The sequence below is a fragment of the Calonectris borealis genome, chromosome 7 (assembly GCF_964195595.1).
Source record: "Calonectris borealis chromosome 7, bCalBor7.hap1.2, whole genome shotgun sequence".
NCBI lineage: Eukaryota > Metazoa > Chordata > Aves > Procellariiformes > Procellariidae > Calonectris > Calonectris borealis.
Window position 1 is genome coordinate 30,226,014 of NC_134318.1, and position 18,351 is coordinate 30,244,364.

Sequence of the window (18,351 nt, forward strand, 5' to 3'; positions counted from 1 at the left end):
TCCACAAAACCCAAAGCATTTGATTTCTGCTCAGACCATATTTCTCTGACTTCGCGGGGAGTTAGGACACATCAAATGGAAAACCCATGAACGTAATAAAGGGAATCGGACATGGAGGTGCCGCCATCCAGAGGTGGCTGTGGCAGTGGTTAAGCACATCTTCAACCTGAAGGACATTTGTCAGTCTTCAGGACCGCTGGCTGGGGAGGATGAGTTTACCTCGAATGAAAAGCCTTCCTGAACAAAAACCAAAACGAGTTGTTTGTAACACAGATGTTGCCAGCACCCTGCAGACTCTCTCTGAGCATCAGCTTTTGTGGAAAAGAAAACAAACCCATAACTGTAACACGCATATGGAAGTTTGTTCTTCATAATCTACTGTCAGGCTCTTTCAAAACATTCAGATTTGCTAAGGAAAACAGTAATTTATTTTAATTTTATGGGGCTAGTTATGCTCTTTGTGCCATTTCATATGTTCAAATCCATTTGACATGCTTACAGATGTTACTCAGAATTGTATGAATGTTTGTTATGAACCAGACTGGTTCAGAGCATAACTTTATTATATAGCACATGTCCCAAAACTACAATTTATCAGTCAGTACTCAACCTTTGTACCTTCAACTATATTCTTATTCATGTATGAAATTGTATGCTTTCATTCCTTAGATTTTATTGAAGAATATGCAGATGATCAATTCAATTACTAAGCTGGCCTGAAAACTGCAGTTGTTCACTCTGGCTTAAAAACAGCTGCAATTCCCTAAAGCTCAGGAGTTTGTATTTTTTCTTTCTGAATATTTCAACTTGGAGGCTGGCAGTACATGAGCTCACATTCTTTTAGAATCTGAGGTTTTTTTGTTTGTTTGTTTCTGATTTGTTTTGCTGTGATATTTTGTCTGTACTATTGGTACAGCATTGACAATCCACGACAAGAAATCCATGATAATCCCAGTAAGCCAAGGGAGGATATTTATATCCTTCAAAAAATATTCTGAATAGATCCCAAGGGTTTCCTGATTCACCTGGCAGGACGCCAACTGCTTTGTGCCTAATGGTACAAAGGCACCATCCCCTCAAAGCAGGATTTGGTGCTAAATGGCCACATGAAGCCACCAGATTTGCACAATAAATTTATCAAACACCTATCAGTTGATAACAACTAAAAGGCTAAATTTTCCTCTTCCATCCCACCTCTCAAAATCATGCAAACCAAATAGCTTTAGTGCTCAATATCTCTCCAAATGCCCAATCTCTCCCCAAAAAAGGAAATGCTGATTTTTATCCAAGCAAATGCAAACACAAAGCAAAGACAAGTCCAGTGAGATGCTCGTTAAGCACTGTTGATTTCCATTCATTTCTGTTAAAGTGGCAGGTGTTTGTAGCCTTGCAGTTGGTTCCACAGAGTCGATGGTCTGCCTTCTTTTGTAAGCCAGCTTTAAAATCTGGTGACAATTTTTAGGGTAAACATGAATGATTTTTCCCACAGATTAATTCCAGCTTTGGACTCTTTGTAACCCTTGGCTTGGACTTTGACTTCTGCTCCTTGATTATAGCAGAAATTCTCTCAAATGCTTTCAGCAATATTGGAAAAACACCTGAGTATCTTGTCAGAAAGCTGATTTGGACTGTGTTGGTCACAGGCAAACAAATGCACTCAGTTGATTTAAATACCTGCCATTCCTGCAATGAGAATGGCTCTTATGAAATATCAGTTAGCTTGGCTTCCAGAAGGCAATGAGCAAGAAGCCAAAAGTTGCATGTAGCTGTTAACTCCCGCTGTAACTCCCGTTTCATGTGAATGCAGATGAAATGTATGTTTGCCCTCCATTGACCGTGTGGTGATACCAAGCCGGCGTGTTGGTGAAGGAGGTATTCTTGAGCAGTGGTTTCCATACTGACTGTTGGGATCCCATAATGGATGAGGTGTCCCAAGTAGGTTGAGTTTTGAGGTGAGAGGAGCGACCTGCAGATGGAAGCAAAGAAGCAGGAGGTAGAGAATAAGGCATTGAATGGAGAGTTAGGAAATGAGAGGATGCGCCGTGGAAAACGGGGTGGTTTTGTTGTGCACTGGGCTAAACCCAAGAGGTTTCACTTAACAGCTCTGCGAGAGGAGTCGTCTGTCCCTTGGACAGCTTACTCCATGCCATGGTTTCCAGTCTATAAAATAAGAACATTAATTCTTCCTGCCTCTCATTCACCATTTATATATCCTTTCTGTTTACGTGGTGAGGAGTGTCTTCTGCTGCAGAGCCCAGGAGCTGAGTCCTGATCTCAGATGCTGTTTGCCCTAGAGCAGGTTTTACTGTCTCTTAAAGAGCAGCCTGGGCTTCTCACATATGTAGCTGGTACAAGTGAAATTGTCTGTTGGCTGTAGTTTTGCATATATTCCTGTAAGCGTGTGCTAAAAGAGAGCCAGAGCAGTGAGAGCAGAAGGAGGCAGCTTTATTTGAAGTGGGATATTTATACTGTCAATGAAATAGAGACATGCACATACGCAGGTATTGTATCAGTATTTACTTAACTGATGTCCTTGATTTGATGTGGGTGTTCTCAAGGAGAAGGAATGGTTGATCTGAGGCAATAACTCAGGCAGTTTGATTTCTCGGTTGTTCATAAAGGGAAATGTACTTTGTAGAAGTGAATTCCTAAGTATATGGCAAAGGAGGTTTTTAGTCTGAATCATTCCTTTGAGGGATTTTGAACATTTGCCTCCCACATGCTACAATAACGCTCTGAAAGTGGCTTCGTTGTATGATCCGAGAAGCTGCATTCTGGCGCCTGATGGTTTATGAGAAATAAACACAATGGAGTGGTCTCAGATCGTATAAATTCAGGATTTAACAGTAACAAGCAGGGAGGGGAGGGGGAAACCTGTGTGCAGCATCAGAGCAGAAGCATCCACCCGGGAGCGTGGGTCTCTGCAGCGTTGTGCTGAGCACGGCAGAGCCCAGCCTCCTCTCCAGACCTCACATGGAGAGTACAAGTTTGCAGAAAAACAAATAGTTTTATAAGTGTCTGCTCAGACACATCGCCAGCAGGCGAGAGCACTTAGGACATGCTCTGTGAGCAGAGCTTCGCCTCTTAGTGACTCCGAGCACGGCCTTGGCTTTCTTCACTTCTCAATTTTTCTCCTCTGTTTATTTTAAGTAAGGGTGATTTTCACTCTCCTGTTTGCTTAGCTTCTCCTGGTACAATACAACAGTTAAGATACATGTGGCAGAGCCCGGGAGAGCCTGGAGCATCCCACAGTGGTGAGGACGTCTCAAACACCATGAGTACAGCAGGCTGCGTGAAGATCTGCTTCCAGTCGCCCTTTAATTTGGGTGGATTTTGAACCCAAGGTCACACAGCAGTCCTCCAGACCCAGTCCTGGCTGCTCTTCTTCTTACCGGTGGAGGTGGTGCTGTGGGCTGGGTGCCATACACACATTGGGCAAGCTGGTAACCAGAAGGGTTTGTGAACCGGTATTGCTCCTTGCCCCCAGTGATCTTCATCCTTCTTTTGGGAGGGATAAATGAGAATAGAAGTTGTTTCCGTTTTACTGAATTTTCACTCCTCAGTCACCTTAATGTGCGTAATAAATTGAGCTATAAACAACATCCAGAAATTGTTCTGGTTACTTCTGCACTGAAGCATGGCAGTTCCCCAGCAGCATACATCAGCTCGGTAGGACTGAGCCAGCAAGGGAGCAAAGATTGCCGCAGCACGACACGGGCAGAGTTTGCAAGGCAGGCAGCTGAGCTGGGATTAATACCTGCACTCCCACGACGGGGAGTACAAGGCTGTGAGTGACAGAAGGTTTCCAGAAGCACAGGTTTATTTCTTGTCTTATGACTGGTTGCTTTTCCCAATTGCCTTTGAGTGCAATGTTATTTTACGGCCTGGTACATCTGCCTCATATTTCAAACGCGTCTCCCTGCAATGTCAAAGTTCTGCCAAATGGGCTGTTAGCTGCATGAGTCTGCTGTAGACCATGGAGGAGACGGTGCAAGATTCCAAGTGTTGGAAGGCCAGCTGTCCTCCCTGCGTAACCCCTTGCGACAGGTACTGCTGATGGTGGGAAAAAGAGCCTTCATCTGCATTCCTGAGTAGGAATGGGAGCAGGAATGGAGCCCCTGCAGCGTGGTGGGAATAATACAGTATACATGCTTTTGCAGTTGTATATTTATGTAGAATATTCTTGTAGGGGCCATTGACTTCAAGATGTCTTTTGGTAGCTTAGCACCTCTGAGGTTCCTTGGTCACGGAAATTATATAATGAGCACCAGTACTCATTAAAAATACTAGTACCCAGTGAAGTAGGGGATTAAGAGAAGAAAAATGCACTTGTGAAGAAATAAAGCAAAGAACAGAAGGAAGGAAAGAACATGGGGCTGTGCACGGGAAGGGAAGGACCACGCCAGCAAGGTTCTGACCTTACCAATTTTTTACTCTTTGCTTAGTAGCTGAGGACAGAAATGTTCCCCAGATGCAAGGAATAACTAGGTTGTTCCTTGTTTTCTCAGCATTTCTTTCTCCTGGGAGGGAAGATCATTAGAAATGGGATAGGTTCTTAGTTTATCAGACTGATTCCCCAGATTTTAAGTTATTTTTTGTAGTAACAAGTCTCAAGATTGGTTTATTTATACTAGTTCTTCCATAGCTCATTCTGGAGAGAGGTTGCAGCCCTCATACTCTGAAGAAATACAATTCATGTGAGGCTGTAGGATTGCACCAATCTCAGAAAACTCATCAAGAGGAGGAGATCTGTGTCCCTAGAGCCTGCAGTTAAATACTGGACTCTGCAAGTTTCCAGCGCGTGTGTGTGCGTGCGCCGAGTTTGCTCTGCTTTCTCAGATCCTTTGCAAGTGTGTGAATACTGGCTGCTCATGACCTTGGAAAGTCAAGCCTTCAGGCAGCAGCAGACAGTACTGAAAAAGAAAAAGAGGAAGGAAATAATGATTTGACAGTCTGACAGCAACACATCCCCTTCGGGTTTGTGTGGGCCTGAGATGATCTTTGCGTGCTGGTGATTAGAAATGTGTTTGTGTTTGGATGTACATGTAGCTATATTAAATGTGCATATATGAGATATCAATAATAAATGTTTTATACATATTATACATGTTTAAGGAAATGGGTGATTTTAAGAAGACAACATTTGGCAATCATTCAAAAAAAACCTGGTAGTGAAATACTTCTGATCTGGATGCAGCGTTACAGCTATATCTGGCAGCTCACCAGCTCCTTGTAAGTGCTGTTTTAAAGTGTTACTGCAGTTTCATTGAGCCTGCACGAAGCAGGAGGCTCTTCCATGCCGTCTGAGCAGGAAAACAGAGAGCTTTGAAGCCTCTGGTTTGAGGAAGATATTTCAAGTTAATTTTCTGTGTAAGGCATCAGCTGCTGAGAATCTAAATTTTGCAGATAAACCCCAGTAAAGAGGAGGAGAATACAAAAGACAGCTGAACTGCTCAAGTGCCCTTCAATTCTACATTGCTACTCCTGCTCACTTTTTTCCTTAAACAAAACCAGAAAAAGATACAAAGGGATTTGTGAAGTTAGGCGTCCTTTACAAAAATTCAGTGTCTCAGATTCTCCAGCTGAGGAGCAGAAAAGTTGTATTTAGTAGAAATCCTTTCCGCTTTGGCTCTGTCTATATTGCTACCAGAAAGTCTCCAAATCCAGCATTGGCATCATAACTGCACTGATGCAAAGCTCAGCAAAACCTCTCTGGAAAGCTACCTGGGCAGCCAGCCTGCATTGAGCTGCTGTGGTCACAGCCAGCTTGCTGGTGGGACCCCAACCAGCTGGGTTAAAGCTTGCTCTGGTGACTCAGTGAGAGCTGTGGTCCTCACTCACAAGTCCATCTATTCTCACCTAAGGAGGTCTCTCACCAGTTGACTTCTCCCAAAGAAACACTGCCAACTGCCTTATACAGGAAATTTTATAACCTTGAGTATTTAATAAGAAGGGATGATTTCTAAATTCTTCAGGCTGAAGCTGAGTGATGTCCTCAGTAATGGGCCATTGGACCCGTTTCGTATTATACAGTCTCGTCACATAAAGTCATTCTGTCTTTTTGATGTGTGCTCCAGGTTTGTCTCTGCAAATATAAATGTGCCTGCACACTCCTACACGGAGAGTCTCCCCTTTGTAGGCGTTAAAGGTCAGTTGTAAATGTTCTGCAGGAGTAAGGCTGCATTAGGGCCGCTCCAGCATGAACAGCTTGGTATGTGTTTAAAAAGTGACAACTTGAAGCTTTAGTGGAAGAAAACAACTTGTTCCTGGGCATCTTCTGATGAAAGAAACTGCTCAAAGTCACTCATTTGTTTCACATTTCACCAGAATTGTTCTTTCATAGCCCTTGGCCGTTATCAGTTATTCTGGGTAAATGGTGTTACACATTTCCAACTTACCTACCACCCCAAAAGATTAATCCCACTTTTGTTTTACTTTATATTCAATGGGATTTGTTTTTCTTCCTTGGCTGGGTATCTTGTGATTTATAAAAACATAGAGCCCTGGAGCAGGCCAGTATCTCTTAGAGACTCATCTCTCTAAGTTTTCACAAACCCACTTCAGATACCAGTAAACTGCAATTCTTTCTTCCATGGGTATTTGCAAACATTAACGAACTAAGTCTCACAGTCAATCCCACGTGCTTGAGACATCTTATCCCTTATGTGGCTAGGCATCTGACCTACCGATGGATTTAAGTAAAACAGTTGGATGTGTAACCCTAGTTTGCTAGCACTGCCATGTGTCTTGTCTGCAGAAGAACTCCATCTCTCTTAACCTCTTTTCAGATGGAAAAAGATATTTTGTCCAGCAGCCAAAGGGAAATGCAAGCATCCTGGTGGAAAACAAGCTGTTTCAAAACGCTGGCTGCAAGCTACCCACACATCACAATTGTCAGCCAGGCTGCACATGCATAGTTACAGGGAATAAAATAGAGAGGACCTTCTGTTCCTATTCAGAAAGGTCTCTACCCATTCACCTACACCAAAGGATCGTCATCAGCTGCCAGTATTAATTTGTTCTCCTATGTGGGTTTCCAGCCAAAGGAGGGTAAAATAAGTCTAATTCTATCCAGCAGGAGTACTTGCAATGCCAATGCTAGCCCATATATTACAAAGCGACCCACTTCTACATTACTTGGGGTAATTTCTGATTGTATTTATTCCTCCTTTTCTTTAATTAACTTCTGGGAAGAGAAGCTGAAATATCAGTATGGGGAAAATCAAATATGGGAAACTAAGCCCATTTTTATTTTGAGACTGTGCTTCCCTCGTAATAGCAGTTTATTTAAAGAGGAGCCTGGAATAATCCAGTTTAAGCACAGCAAAGAGCTCTGCTGAAGCCAAACTGTGTGTGGGTGTGCTCTTGTCAGGGCTCCCAGAAGAGGAGGGCAGGAAAGGCTGTTAGTCAGACCTCAGATATTGCGGGAGATGTTGGTTATTCAGTAGCTGGCATTTTTCCTTGGCACACCAGTACAGAGCCACTACTCTGGTGAACTGGGAGAGGGTGCATCCCATTGGGAAAATCCTCAGATAACCTGAGTTCCTGCTCTTTTGTTGTCATAAAAGAAAATCCCAAGGATACGTGGCTGGAAGGGGTGCCCACTGCAAGGGCCTAGCAGGGCGTTAGGAACGAGTGTCTGCTCCTCTGCCTCTTCTTGTTGTTCCACCTTGTGCCGTGTTTGCGGCAGGTCCCAGGCTGGGGTCTGGCGGTGTTGTTTCGTGCCACCTGCGGGGGATTGTGTTGTATAGGGTCGTCCCTCCCCATGTCATTTGGACCCAGGCTTGAAGCCACAACAGTCTTCAACCATAGCTCCCGCAGGGGAACAGTCAGTATGGGTCATAGCTTATTACAACGTTTGCAGAGAACTACCCACATGCTCAATTTTCTCACAGCGAATAGTCTCTTGATGCTATGGGCTTTTAGAGTTCGGAAAGTCAAGCAGAAGTATAAATCTTTGCATTAACTCAGCTTACTTTTATAATCTATTTAAATAATTTTTTTTTTCTCAGTATATTGCTCTTTAAAATTTCTATGGCAACAGCACAGCTAAGGATATGTTAAATAAAAGTAATTTAGGCATTAAAGGCAGGTGATTATGTTCCTTAGAAAAAGAATCAAATAAATTGATGATTAGCTCTTGAAACAGCAGGTGAGACTAACAAAGAAGATAAGGTGCAATTCTGTTTCCACTGGTGGATTTGAATCTTTCTTTGTTACATATCCGTGGATTTGATTTTTAATTGTTTGGCTTGGAGATAATAAATGATTGTATGTTATTTATAGAAAACTGCATATTCCCAAGTTCTGCACTGTGAAATCCATATCTGTACTGTTTTCAGTGAGCACCAGAACACTAATGATTAATTATATTCAGGAATATTAATTAAATTTCATATGATGATAAATAAATTAGAACTGAACATAGCATTTGTTTTAAAATAAAAAAATTATGTAGTTAGATACTTATTTCCTAGATCTATGAGAATTACTGGAGACAATAAAGAGGGCATGAAAACTCGGAGCCTGTATAGATATTGATTGGTGTGTTCAGGGTGTATTTCAGATACTTACCCTCTGCTTCACCTCTCCAAGGAGATCCTCCCCTGGTCAATTCTTTCCATTGATTTTGAGTCTGCCTGCTCAGGAGCTGAAAATTATGATGCTTGTGGGGAGAGTACAAGAACAGCAATCGATTGCAAATACATTTTATGATATTCTGCTTCCATATTTTAAAGGGGAAAATTTATTAATGGCAGCAGGTCTCTCATTTTCCCTTTTAAACATATCAATCAAACCAACAGCAATTTGCAAACTCCTGGACGTTTTCATTTTCTCTGAGGTGACCCCTTTTTTGTTTTCTCTCTCCCTGCAGATAGTGAAATCATTCCTCCCGACTGCCTGCGGCCCCGTTCCTTCACCGCCATCCGCCGGCCCTCGCTGCGGCGGGAGACGGAGGACACGCGCCTCTCGGTCAGCCTGTGTGACCTCAACCTGCAGGAGGAGACCTTCCATGTGACGGCCACCACATGTCCCATACCGCAGAACTCCCTCAACTCCCAGCACTCCCACCTCCTCCCCTCCCAGCTGGAGAGCGACCTCCGCTTCCACCACCTCCGGGGACCCCATGTCAAAATCCTCGACGACCAAACCGTGGCCCGTCTGGAGCATGCCCGGGAGGAGAGGACTTTGGTTTTCACCAGCAGACCCCTTCGGATCAATGAAACCATTTTCGTCAAAATCAACAAGTCCAGCGCTGTGCGCACGGGGACGCTGTCCTACGGGGTGACGTCCTGCGACCCCAGCACCTTGCGCCCCAGTGACCTCCCCTATAACCCCGAGTCCTTGGTTGACCGAAAGGAGTTCTGGGCCATCTGCCGAGTCGTGGTGCCCCTCCAAAGCGGAGACATCCTGGGATTTATGGTGAATTCGGATGGTGAGCTGCACTTGAGTCACAACGGTGCTGGCACTGGCATGCAGGTCTGCGTGGACTGTTCCCAGCCCCTCTGGATGTTCTTCGTTTTACACGGCGCGGTCACGCAAATTCGATTGTTGGGTATGTCAGACCCCCTTTTTCAAACCTCACGCACAAAACAGCAAGGTGGCATGCCTGGCGGGGGAAGGGCGGAGGGAATGAATGGCTCTCTCCCTGCTCTAGGATCAGGTACACATTTTGTTTTTATAAAAGGAAAAAAAAATGTACAAAGGCACATACGTAGCATGTGGATATGAGTTACAAGAATTACCTCTTTGCACTTCTCTGGCATCCTGCACTTGATGGTCTCAAAGCTCTTTTCAGGTAATGAATTAAGCCTCAAAGACCTCCATTGAAGTACAGAAACAAGGAAGGGGGAGGAGAGGTGCTTTGGGCTGGGTGAATGCAGGGCATATCCAGCAGAAGAAATGAGACCTGATTCCCTTTTCTGTGTGTTAGCTACCTGGCATGACCGATTCCTAAAAAGAGCGGTCCCTTTGCTTCCCCAGGCTCCTGTGTGAGAGGCAGCCTAGCAGGCAGAGAGGAAGCCCTGTGCCTCACGATCCCAGCGGTGCACGGAGCGTGGCACTGACCGGCTCAACAGGAGAGGGGTTTCCTTGTCCTCCAGCCTTAGTTAAGGCAGCGTAGCTCATACAGGTTGATGGACCTCTCAAGAGCTGGCCTCTTTCTCTTGGTATTTTTGCTCTGTTTTTAAGCTCTGTTAACTGAAGTACTTCATTTAAATGCTGAAAGTCATGTTTTGAAGGTGTGGAGGGAGAAGCCTTGAAATAGCTTTTGCTTAGGATCAAACTGATTTTTTTTTCTGTGTGTGTATATTGGACACAAGTGTAGGAGGTGTTTGGCTATGGATTTGGACCATATCATGGTTTTGCTGGTGTCGGTGTCAGTGTCAGAAAGTAAATGATGGATTCTGAGAACATGATGTAATTCCTGGTACTCCCCTAACTGGAGATGATTTAAAAATGCTCCTTTCTTATTTATACTGTTATATTCATATAACTTTAATTATACTTATATTCCTTTTTGCTTCAAATCCTCACCGGGTAAAAAACTGGCTGGATGGCGGGGCCCAAAGAGTCGTGGTGACTGGAGTTAAATCCAGTTGGCGGCCGGTCACAAGCGGTGTTCCCCAGGGCTCAGTGTTGGGGCCAGTTCTGTTCAATATCTTTATCAATGATCTGGACGAGGGGATTGAGTTCTCCCTCAGTAACTTCACAGATGACACCAAGTTGGGTGGGAGCGTTCATCTGCTCGAGGGTAGGAAGGCTCTGCAGAGGGACCTGGACAGGCTGGATCGATGGGCTGAGGCCAATTGTATGAAGTTCAACAAGGCCAAGTGCCGGGTCCTGCACTTGGTTTCACAACAACCCCATGCAACGCTACAGGTTCGGGGAAGAGTGGCTGGAAAGCTGCCTGGCAGAAGAGGACCTGAGGGTGTTGGTCAACAGCTGGCTGAATATGAGCCAGCAGTGTGCCCAGGTGGCCAAGAAGGCCAATGACATCCTGGCCTGTATCAGAAATAGTGTGGCCAGCAGGAGCAGGGGAGTGATTGTCCCCCTGTACTTGGCACTGGTGAGGCCGCACCTCGAATACTGTGTTCAGTTTTGGGCCCCTTACTACAAGACAGACATTGAGGTGCTGGAGTGTGTCCAGAGAAGGGCAACGAAGCTGGTGAAGGGCCTGGAGCACAAGTCTTATGAGGAGCAGCTGAGGGAACTGGGGTTTAGCCTGCAGAAGAGGAGGCTGAGGGGAGACCTCATCGTGCTCTACAGCTACCTGAAAGGAGGTTGTAGCGAGGTGGGTGTTGGTCTCTTCTCCCAAGTAACAAGTGATAGGACGAGAGGAAATGGCCTCAAGTTGCACCAGGGGAGGTTCAGACTGGGTATTAGGAAAAATTTCTTCACCAAAAGGTTGTCAAGCTTTGGAACAGGCTGCCCAGGGAAGTGGTTGAGTCACCATCCCTGGAGGTATTTAAAAGACGTGTAGATGTGGCGCTTAGGGACATGGTGTAGTGGTGGACTTGGCACCATACGGTTGGACTCGATGATCTTAAAGGTCTTTTCCAACTTAAATGATTCTATGATTCTATGATTCTATTAAAATACACCTCTCACCCAACAGGGAAAAAAAAACAACCAAAAGCCAACAAAAATCTCCTTTTTCAGGATTTATAGACAGTCTTTAAAGGTGAATTGTGGTGAACACACACATGTCTCTGCAGGGTCCAGTTCACCTTAATCACAGTCTGAAGTGCCCTATATAATTTGCTTAAAGTTGACCATAGGCCTATTCTGTGAGTGTTGTGTGATTGTTAAAGGCTCACAGATGACAAATGTAATACTGCAATTTATTTCCAGGAGCCTAAGACTCAATCCCTGATAATTCAGCCTGATTACATTTGTTGTGTGTACTGTACATAATCCATGGCTAGCTCTGCTCCCCACCAACATGTCATTGTGATAATGGTAGGTGAAGTCAAACAGATACCAGTAAAGTAAGAGATTAAATGCTCCTGTATACATTAGAAAGAAAACATCTTCAGGTCATTGAGCTGCTGGTAAAACTAAGTCGTCGTCCAGTGCTTCCTTTCATATGAGATCACTAATTCTGGCAGTTTTTGCACAAAGCGACTAGTCTGTTTGCAGTAGGTCCTGAAACAGGGTAGAGAGGGTGTGTCTCACCAGAGGGACAGAATTACATCCTCATGCAGAATCCAACAGAACATGGACTTGAACGCAGGCCTTCTGCATCCTGGGCAAACCACCTGCTAAGCAAATAATTTCCTAGTCCCTGTGTATGTCCTCCCTACCTGCTCACAAGTTCAGCCCAAACCAGAACACTCCCAGGGCATGTTTTAGATAGATCTGTGTTTGGATCCATGAAGTGAAATCTGCTGAGTTGGAAAACTCCTCGCTACCCGTACTTGTGACCACATGACAGACTTTTCTGGCCTCAGTCACTGGAGGAGAAGCTGAAAATGGGCTATTGTTCTTAAGTGAGATGTAAGTGAAAAGAACTGGACTTGCTGACCTTGTCTCTCTCAAGGCACCCTGCTGAGTGTACAGCTTTATCCACGTCAGCTTGGGCAGCTGCTATCTCCCAGTTAAAAGCTATAAAATTAGAGCTTGCCTATAATCTTTAACAGGTATTAAAATACAAATAGAGCTTTTCAGACCTATGTTTCCAGTATAACAATGCTGGGAGCAGTACAGTCCCAACATCAGTACAGTGCAGCTGCCCAGAGAAGAGCACTGACGCTGTCCCAACACTGCACAGCTCTGCAACTGCAGTAATTATATGGATTAGCAATATACTGACAGAAGGCAAAGAAAATAATGAACTCTCATCTCTAGCTTTTGCAATGTTATTAGGGAGGTGATGTGCACTGTTTGCACTACAGTGGAACAGATTATGTTGCTTGCCATAATATCTGTCATTATAATACTAGAAAATGTAAGAAAGAAGAATATAAAGTGTTCATCTTTCTAATGACAAGCTCTGTCTTCAGAATGCAAACAAGAGCAATTTTGTGTGATCCATCTTTTGTAGTTTGAGCTTTATATCACAGGAGAAGACATGTTTATAGTCATCTTTTTCTAGTTTTAATGGAAAAAGTGAAGTTCTATATCCTTGAAAGACATGAGACACAAATACTGCAAGAGGCATAATTGTACCAAACCTGTCTTAAACAGCAGATGTCATTCTATTTCTGGGGGCATACCATTATTAGATTAATCAAAGCAATCTTATGCAGCGTTAAGGGAACATCAGCACTACAGCCAACTATAAAATGAAATTAAAGTTGCTAGTTTTGCTTCCTCTCCAGCTTTTCTGTTTCGTTTGGAGGATGGAGAAGGTGGAGAGCAACAATGCCACTCTTGCACCTAGAGAAGGTTTTTTTTTGACTCAGAGAACAAGATGGCTCAGGGTATTTATCACTGGATACTACATTTCACACCTTGGGATTAGTTATTTGGTCCTGACCCAGAGCGGGACCAAGCTCAGGTGTGTCTTGGCTTGTGGCTTTACCACAGAAGCTGACATTTGCTGCTGGCAGTTACTCCACAGTGTTGGGGATACAACATTTATTTCCTAGTCTAAATATCAGGAGAGAGCATCTCTACCCAGGCTGATAGTCTTACAGAACTCTGTAAGAGAAGAGGGCAGTGTGGGGTTGGTTTTATAGAAAAGAATTCTGACTTCTGTTTCCATCTTGTCAATCTGGCATCATATACTGGCAATATATTTGCTGTAGGAGAAATAAAAAAGCAGAAAATAAAGATGAGGTTGGAAACACTATTTTTCTTTATGTCACCCCAGCAAAAGGAAAATAAAGGAAACCTAAGCACCTCGATAGCCTGTGGAGGCCACAGTCCTCTCTAGTGGGAGGTAGAAGGATGTCAATTTGTTGCAAAGAAAAGGTTAAAAGGCAGCTTGACCTGGAGGGAAGATAAATGAAAGAGGAGGGCACTTTAATGTAGCAGATAATAGCATAAAAAATATCAAGCTGCTGGAAAATGAAGGGACACAAATTTAAATTAAACATAAGTGAGGGCAATTAACTACAGGAACCAGCTGTTGAGGGAGGCAATAGATCTTTTTGTCAGGATTGGAAGCCTTTCTAAATATTTTATATGTAAAGTGCTGGTCTTAATTCAGAAATTCTGTAGGTTATGTGCATAGGACAACCAAACAGAAACACAGAACATCAGGCATGTAGAAATGAAACAGTCTTTGCATATCCTTTAGGAATTCCATTAGTTCAGGCTTGGGTTGGTTTTTTTCAGGCATCATTCCTGTACAGTCGACAAAACCAGCCTATTAAATTTGATTTACTGCTTTCAGCTTTTGCTGGTAAGCATTTCAGCTCACACACAGTTTTATCGACAGCTCTGAAAGGTTGAAATGAGCCAGTCTGGATACATTGGTCTGGTTTTGGTCTGGTTTTGGTGGTGTAATTCATTTATGAAGTTAAATTGATCGACCCCATAAGGTTTTAAAATGTATGACTCATGTCTGGAAGAGCTATCATAGCAATAAGGTTATATATTTAGTATTTGGGGATCCAAATGGTTAGGGATGTTCTTTCATTTTCTTTTGTCTCAGAGTGAATCACCAGCATGTAAAACATCTTCCTTCGTCTCCTTTATTTTGTTTTTTTTGGTGTGGTTTCCCTTGTGAATTTCATCCGTTCCAGTAATATTGAAGTTTTCTTCTGAGCAATGAAATAACATGTTCCACCAACAGTCATACTAATGAAGCTGAGTTGCCAACTTATCTGTGTCCTTTCTATCCATGCACTTCAATAACTCCAGCCCCACCAGAAAGCTGCACAATGTTGCGGCTCTCTGGATGTTCCTAATACTGGCCAAGAGCCAGCATTAGGGCTGAAAAAAACAACCCAAGAGCCAGCATTTGGTGTGGGTAAGTCTGTATTCACATCCATGCGGGGTAAATGCAGAGTGTGTGTGGGCTAAGCTCTCCTGCCTCCTTTACCGGGAGCACTGAGTTGGGGCTCCTGCTTAGCTGCCTGTTGCAAGATATTTAGAAATCAGTTGTTGTTGAGGTTTCCATCCTTCTTTCAGACTTTCTTGAAATTGGTCAATGAGCTCAAAACTGGGGAGGCGAGGAAGGAAGAGCTGGCCAGTTGTTCCCTGACTGTCCCAGGACTCCAACATCCCATGACAGAGCACCTGTCTCTTCTGAAAAAGTTCTCCACTCTGGGTGCAGTTATATACTTACTTTGCATATACAATTAACTGCAGCGAGCATGCAAAATATTTAAATGATCACTGGTGTGTACAGTTGTTATACACACTGCCCATGGTGCAGACAGCAGGTACAGTTTGTAGAAAAGTCTCTCACACAGGCAGGGAGAATCCAGGATTTTGGTTCTCCAGCTCTAAATTTATACGCTGCTTCTGTTTGAGAGAAATAAATCACACACTCTCATCTCTGATCTCACCTGTGGCCAGTAGGTTACCCGTTTCGGAACTTGATCCTTCTCTGCCTTGGTTCATTCCAGTGACATGGAAATCACCGAGTTAAATACTGCACAAGAGAAACCTGATAAATGCATAATATTGTGCACAGAAATGCATATAATGAATTGCTTCCTTTAACAAGCACTCAGTTAGAAATGCCCCAGAGTTTTATCGTCCATGTTTTTTTTTTTTTGCTTTGGAAACATTTCCCACTTGTATGGAAAATGCACTCATTAAGCTGATTGGGATCTAACAGGCCTGTGTTGTGTGGCACTTAAGTGCCTGGACTTCCTATGCACTGCAGGGTACATGGTATTTTATGGTGTAAGAAACTGGGGGGAAGGAAGAGGGTTAATATTCAGTGCCTCTTGGAAAGAAATCCACTTGTATTAATTGATGTCTCTTCATAAACCCTCTTATCATGCATGGTTTTATCTTTCATTGCAGGTGAAGTACACATTACTGATGTTAAGTTGTAAGAGCTGCACAAGAGCATTACAGTGTCCGTAACTTCTAGGCTTGATTCTAGCACTGCACAGGGCTCTCCAGTCATGTCCTGTTTTATATTCATTGTTTTGAAGGAGAATTAGCACAAAGGGAAGCTGTTGTGTTAGAGAGGACAGGTTGCTTAACAACTTGCGCCTTGGAAAACTGCACAGTCACAGAGAATTGGATGCAGTCAAATGCTTGTGGTCAGTGTCAGCTTTGGTACCTTTGTACCATCCAGCTAAAGATCTCATCACACGTGACACGTAATTAACCCACACTTGCTGCAGGTAAGTCAGTGAGCATTAGCCTGTGTACTGAGGTATCAGCCAGCATCTGGGTAAGGCTGGGTAAAGCAAGCGGACTTCCTCTAAGCGAAAGCCACGGGGCTTGCAAATGTCTTGTCCTCTGCACGTTCTCCTCCACAAGAGCAGAAATGATTATCATCACTCGGATAATAAACTATCCCTGGCTGCAGTGAGGTGTTCACAGTAAGTGATGTATAGATCTCCCTTATCTCATAATGCCTTTGCCTGTCTACAGTGAATATACAGGGTATGGGATCATATACCAGCCTCTTTGAATTGCAGCTTGTCTGTCAGGACAGATAAAATCTGCCTATACTTTGAACTAACACTGGCATGAGTTAGTTATTCTGGCTACTGTGAGAGTGACATAGCAGACTAAACTCTTTCTTTTCCTTCTTTGTCAGATGCCTTTTCATCCAGCAGAGTGTCCCACAGAAATTCAGAGCAGTGCTGGCCAAGAAAAGTGAAAATATTTGTTTCCTGTATGAATCTGCCACCCTATTTATACATGTCCCTCCTGGAGAAGCACAGAGCTTGAAGGTGCTGGGTGAGGCAGCAGTTTTCCTTTTGCTCACAGAGCCACTTTTGCTGTGCCAAATGGCCTTTTTGAGATGTAGCTGAAAAAGGTGCTGTTATGAACAGAAGCATTTTTGGTCAGCGTAATTAATATCTGTAATCTTTTAGAGGGCTTTTTGGTTTGTTTTTCTTAAACAAGACGGAAGCACCAACTCTCATTTTTCATGCGGTTCAGCTACTCAATCCAAGCTTCTTTTTTTACCTCTTATTGATCTAAGTATCTGTCCAGGCGCTTTGTTGGTCTAGTATTTCTCAGGCTGAGAGATGGAGCCCCATTAGAGGCTCTTTCACTTCAGTTCAGCTAGGTGTTCATTGCATGGTGTCCATGCCCTCAGGATTTTGCAGGATGAAGTGTTGAGCAGTCGCTGAACTTCACCTATCAGGTCAGGAAAGATACCTGGTAAGTTTGCTGTGTGCTCTTTGCTTTCAGACAGCACTTTGGGCTTGGACTGTGGGAGTTGCTGCGTCAAAAATTCTCTGGTGTCTGGAGCGTTCATATTTCTCCTGCTTAACTGGAGTATACATATGACTGCAGGAGGGTAATAGATGTGCTGGTGCCCTGCTGCCCTTCTGGACACAGCAGACAGCAATGCTCCAGTGAAACCATAAAGTACGCTCCTTTTCTGATCCACATGGACGTCTGAACTGCTGTTCTCCATGTGGTTTGGATTTAACTTTTACTTCCCTGAACAGTGGTTGTCTGACACCCATCTGCAAACACAGGCCGTATGGTTTTGCATGCAAAATCTGCCAGGCTGCTTTTTGACCTATTTCTGGACATTTCTGTAGCATAATGCAAAATCCCTTATGTTTTCACGGGCTTGTAAAGAACAAAAAGTAATACTGTTCTGTTCGGAACAGTTTTAAAATCCCCCAGGAAATACTTGAATGCAAAAAACCCCATGGATCATCAACTGATGTTGGCACCTGAGAGGCACAGATGAGTTGCGGCATAGAGGCTGAGAGCATGGTTGGCCAAAAAACATAGAGCCCAAGGGGAAGGAAGTTCTGGTTTCTGGTCAATGCAGTATTGTTCCCATCACCGTGGGAACATAACAAATGGCTGTGTAAATACGTGTATTTTATAGCATTCAGAAGTGATGGATATGCTTACATCCTTCCCTAACATTATTGTTGATCTTTAACTACCATGTGCCCAGGCAGCAACAGGTGCTTTGTTCCTTTGTTGTAGCATGATGGATTCAAAAGTCCCTGTTGGGCAAGACCTGAGTGGCCCTGGGGGACAGAAAAGCTCTCCTGCAGCCTTAGCTGGAGGCAAGAAAATGTGATAACGTGCAGAAATGTATACGGCTGCTCTTTGGAGCAGAGAACACACTGTGGGTAGGGCTGTCATTTTAGTATTGAGATTGTCTTGCTGAAACCGTGTTTGGTGTTTGCAGCTCTCTCTACAGCTGATGGAACATTTGCATTAGTGAAAACCAGTTACTGAAATAAAACGTGGAAGGATTTAGCTCTTGCAAAGTTTGTCTTGGTAAAACCC

General features: G+C 43.7%; 1 protein-coding gene across 2 annotated transcripts in view; it reads left to right on the forward strand.

Moving 5' to 3' along the window:
• Positions 1-18,351, forward strand: part of NEURL1 (neuralized E3 ubiquitin protein ligase 1) — a 165,197-nt gene that overhangs the window by 137,446 nt on the left and 9,400 nt on the right. For both annotated transcript variants that reach the window (XM_075154977.1, XM_075154978.1), the window contains exon 4: positions 8,876-9,556. In XM_075154977.1, the coding sequence (XP_075011078.1) occupies positions 8,876-9,556 (681 nt within the window). The remainder of the gene's footprint in view (positions 1-8,875; positions 9,557-18,351) is intronic.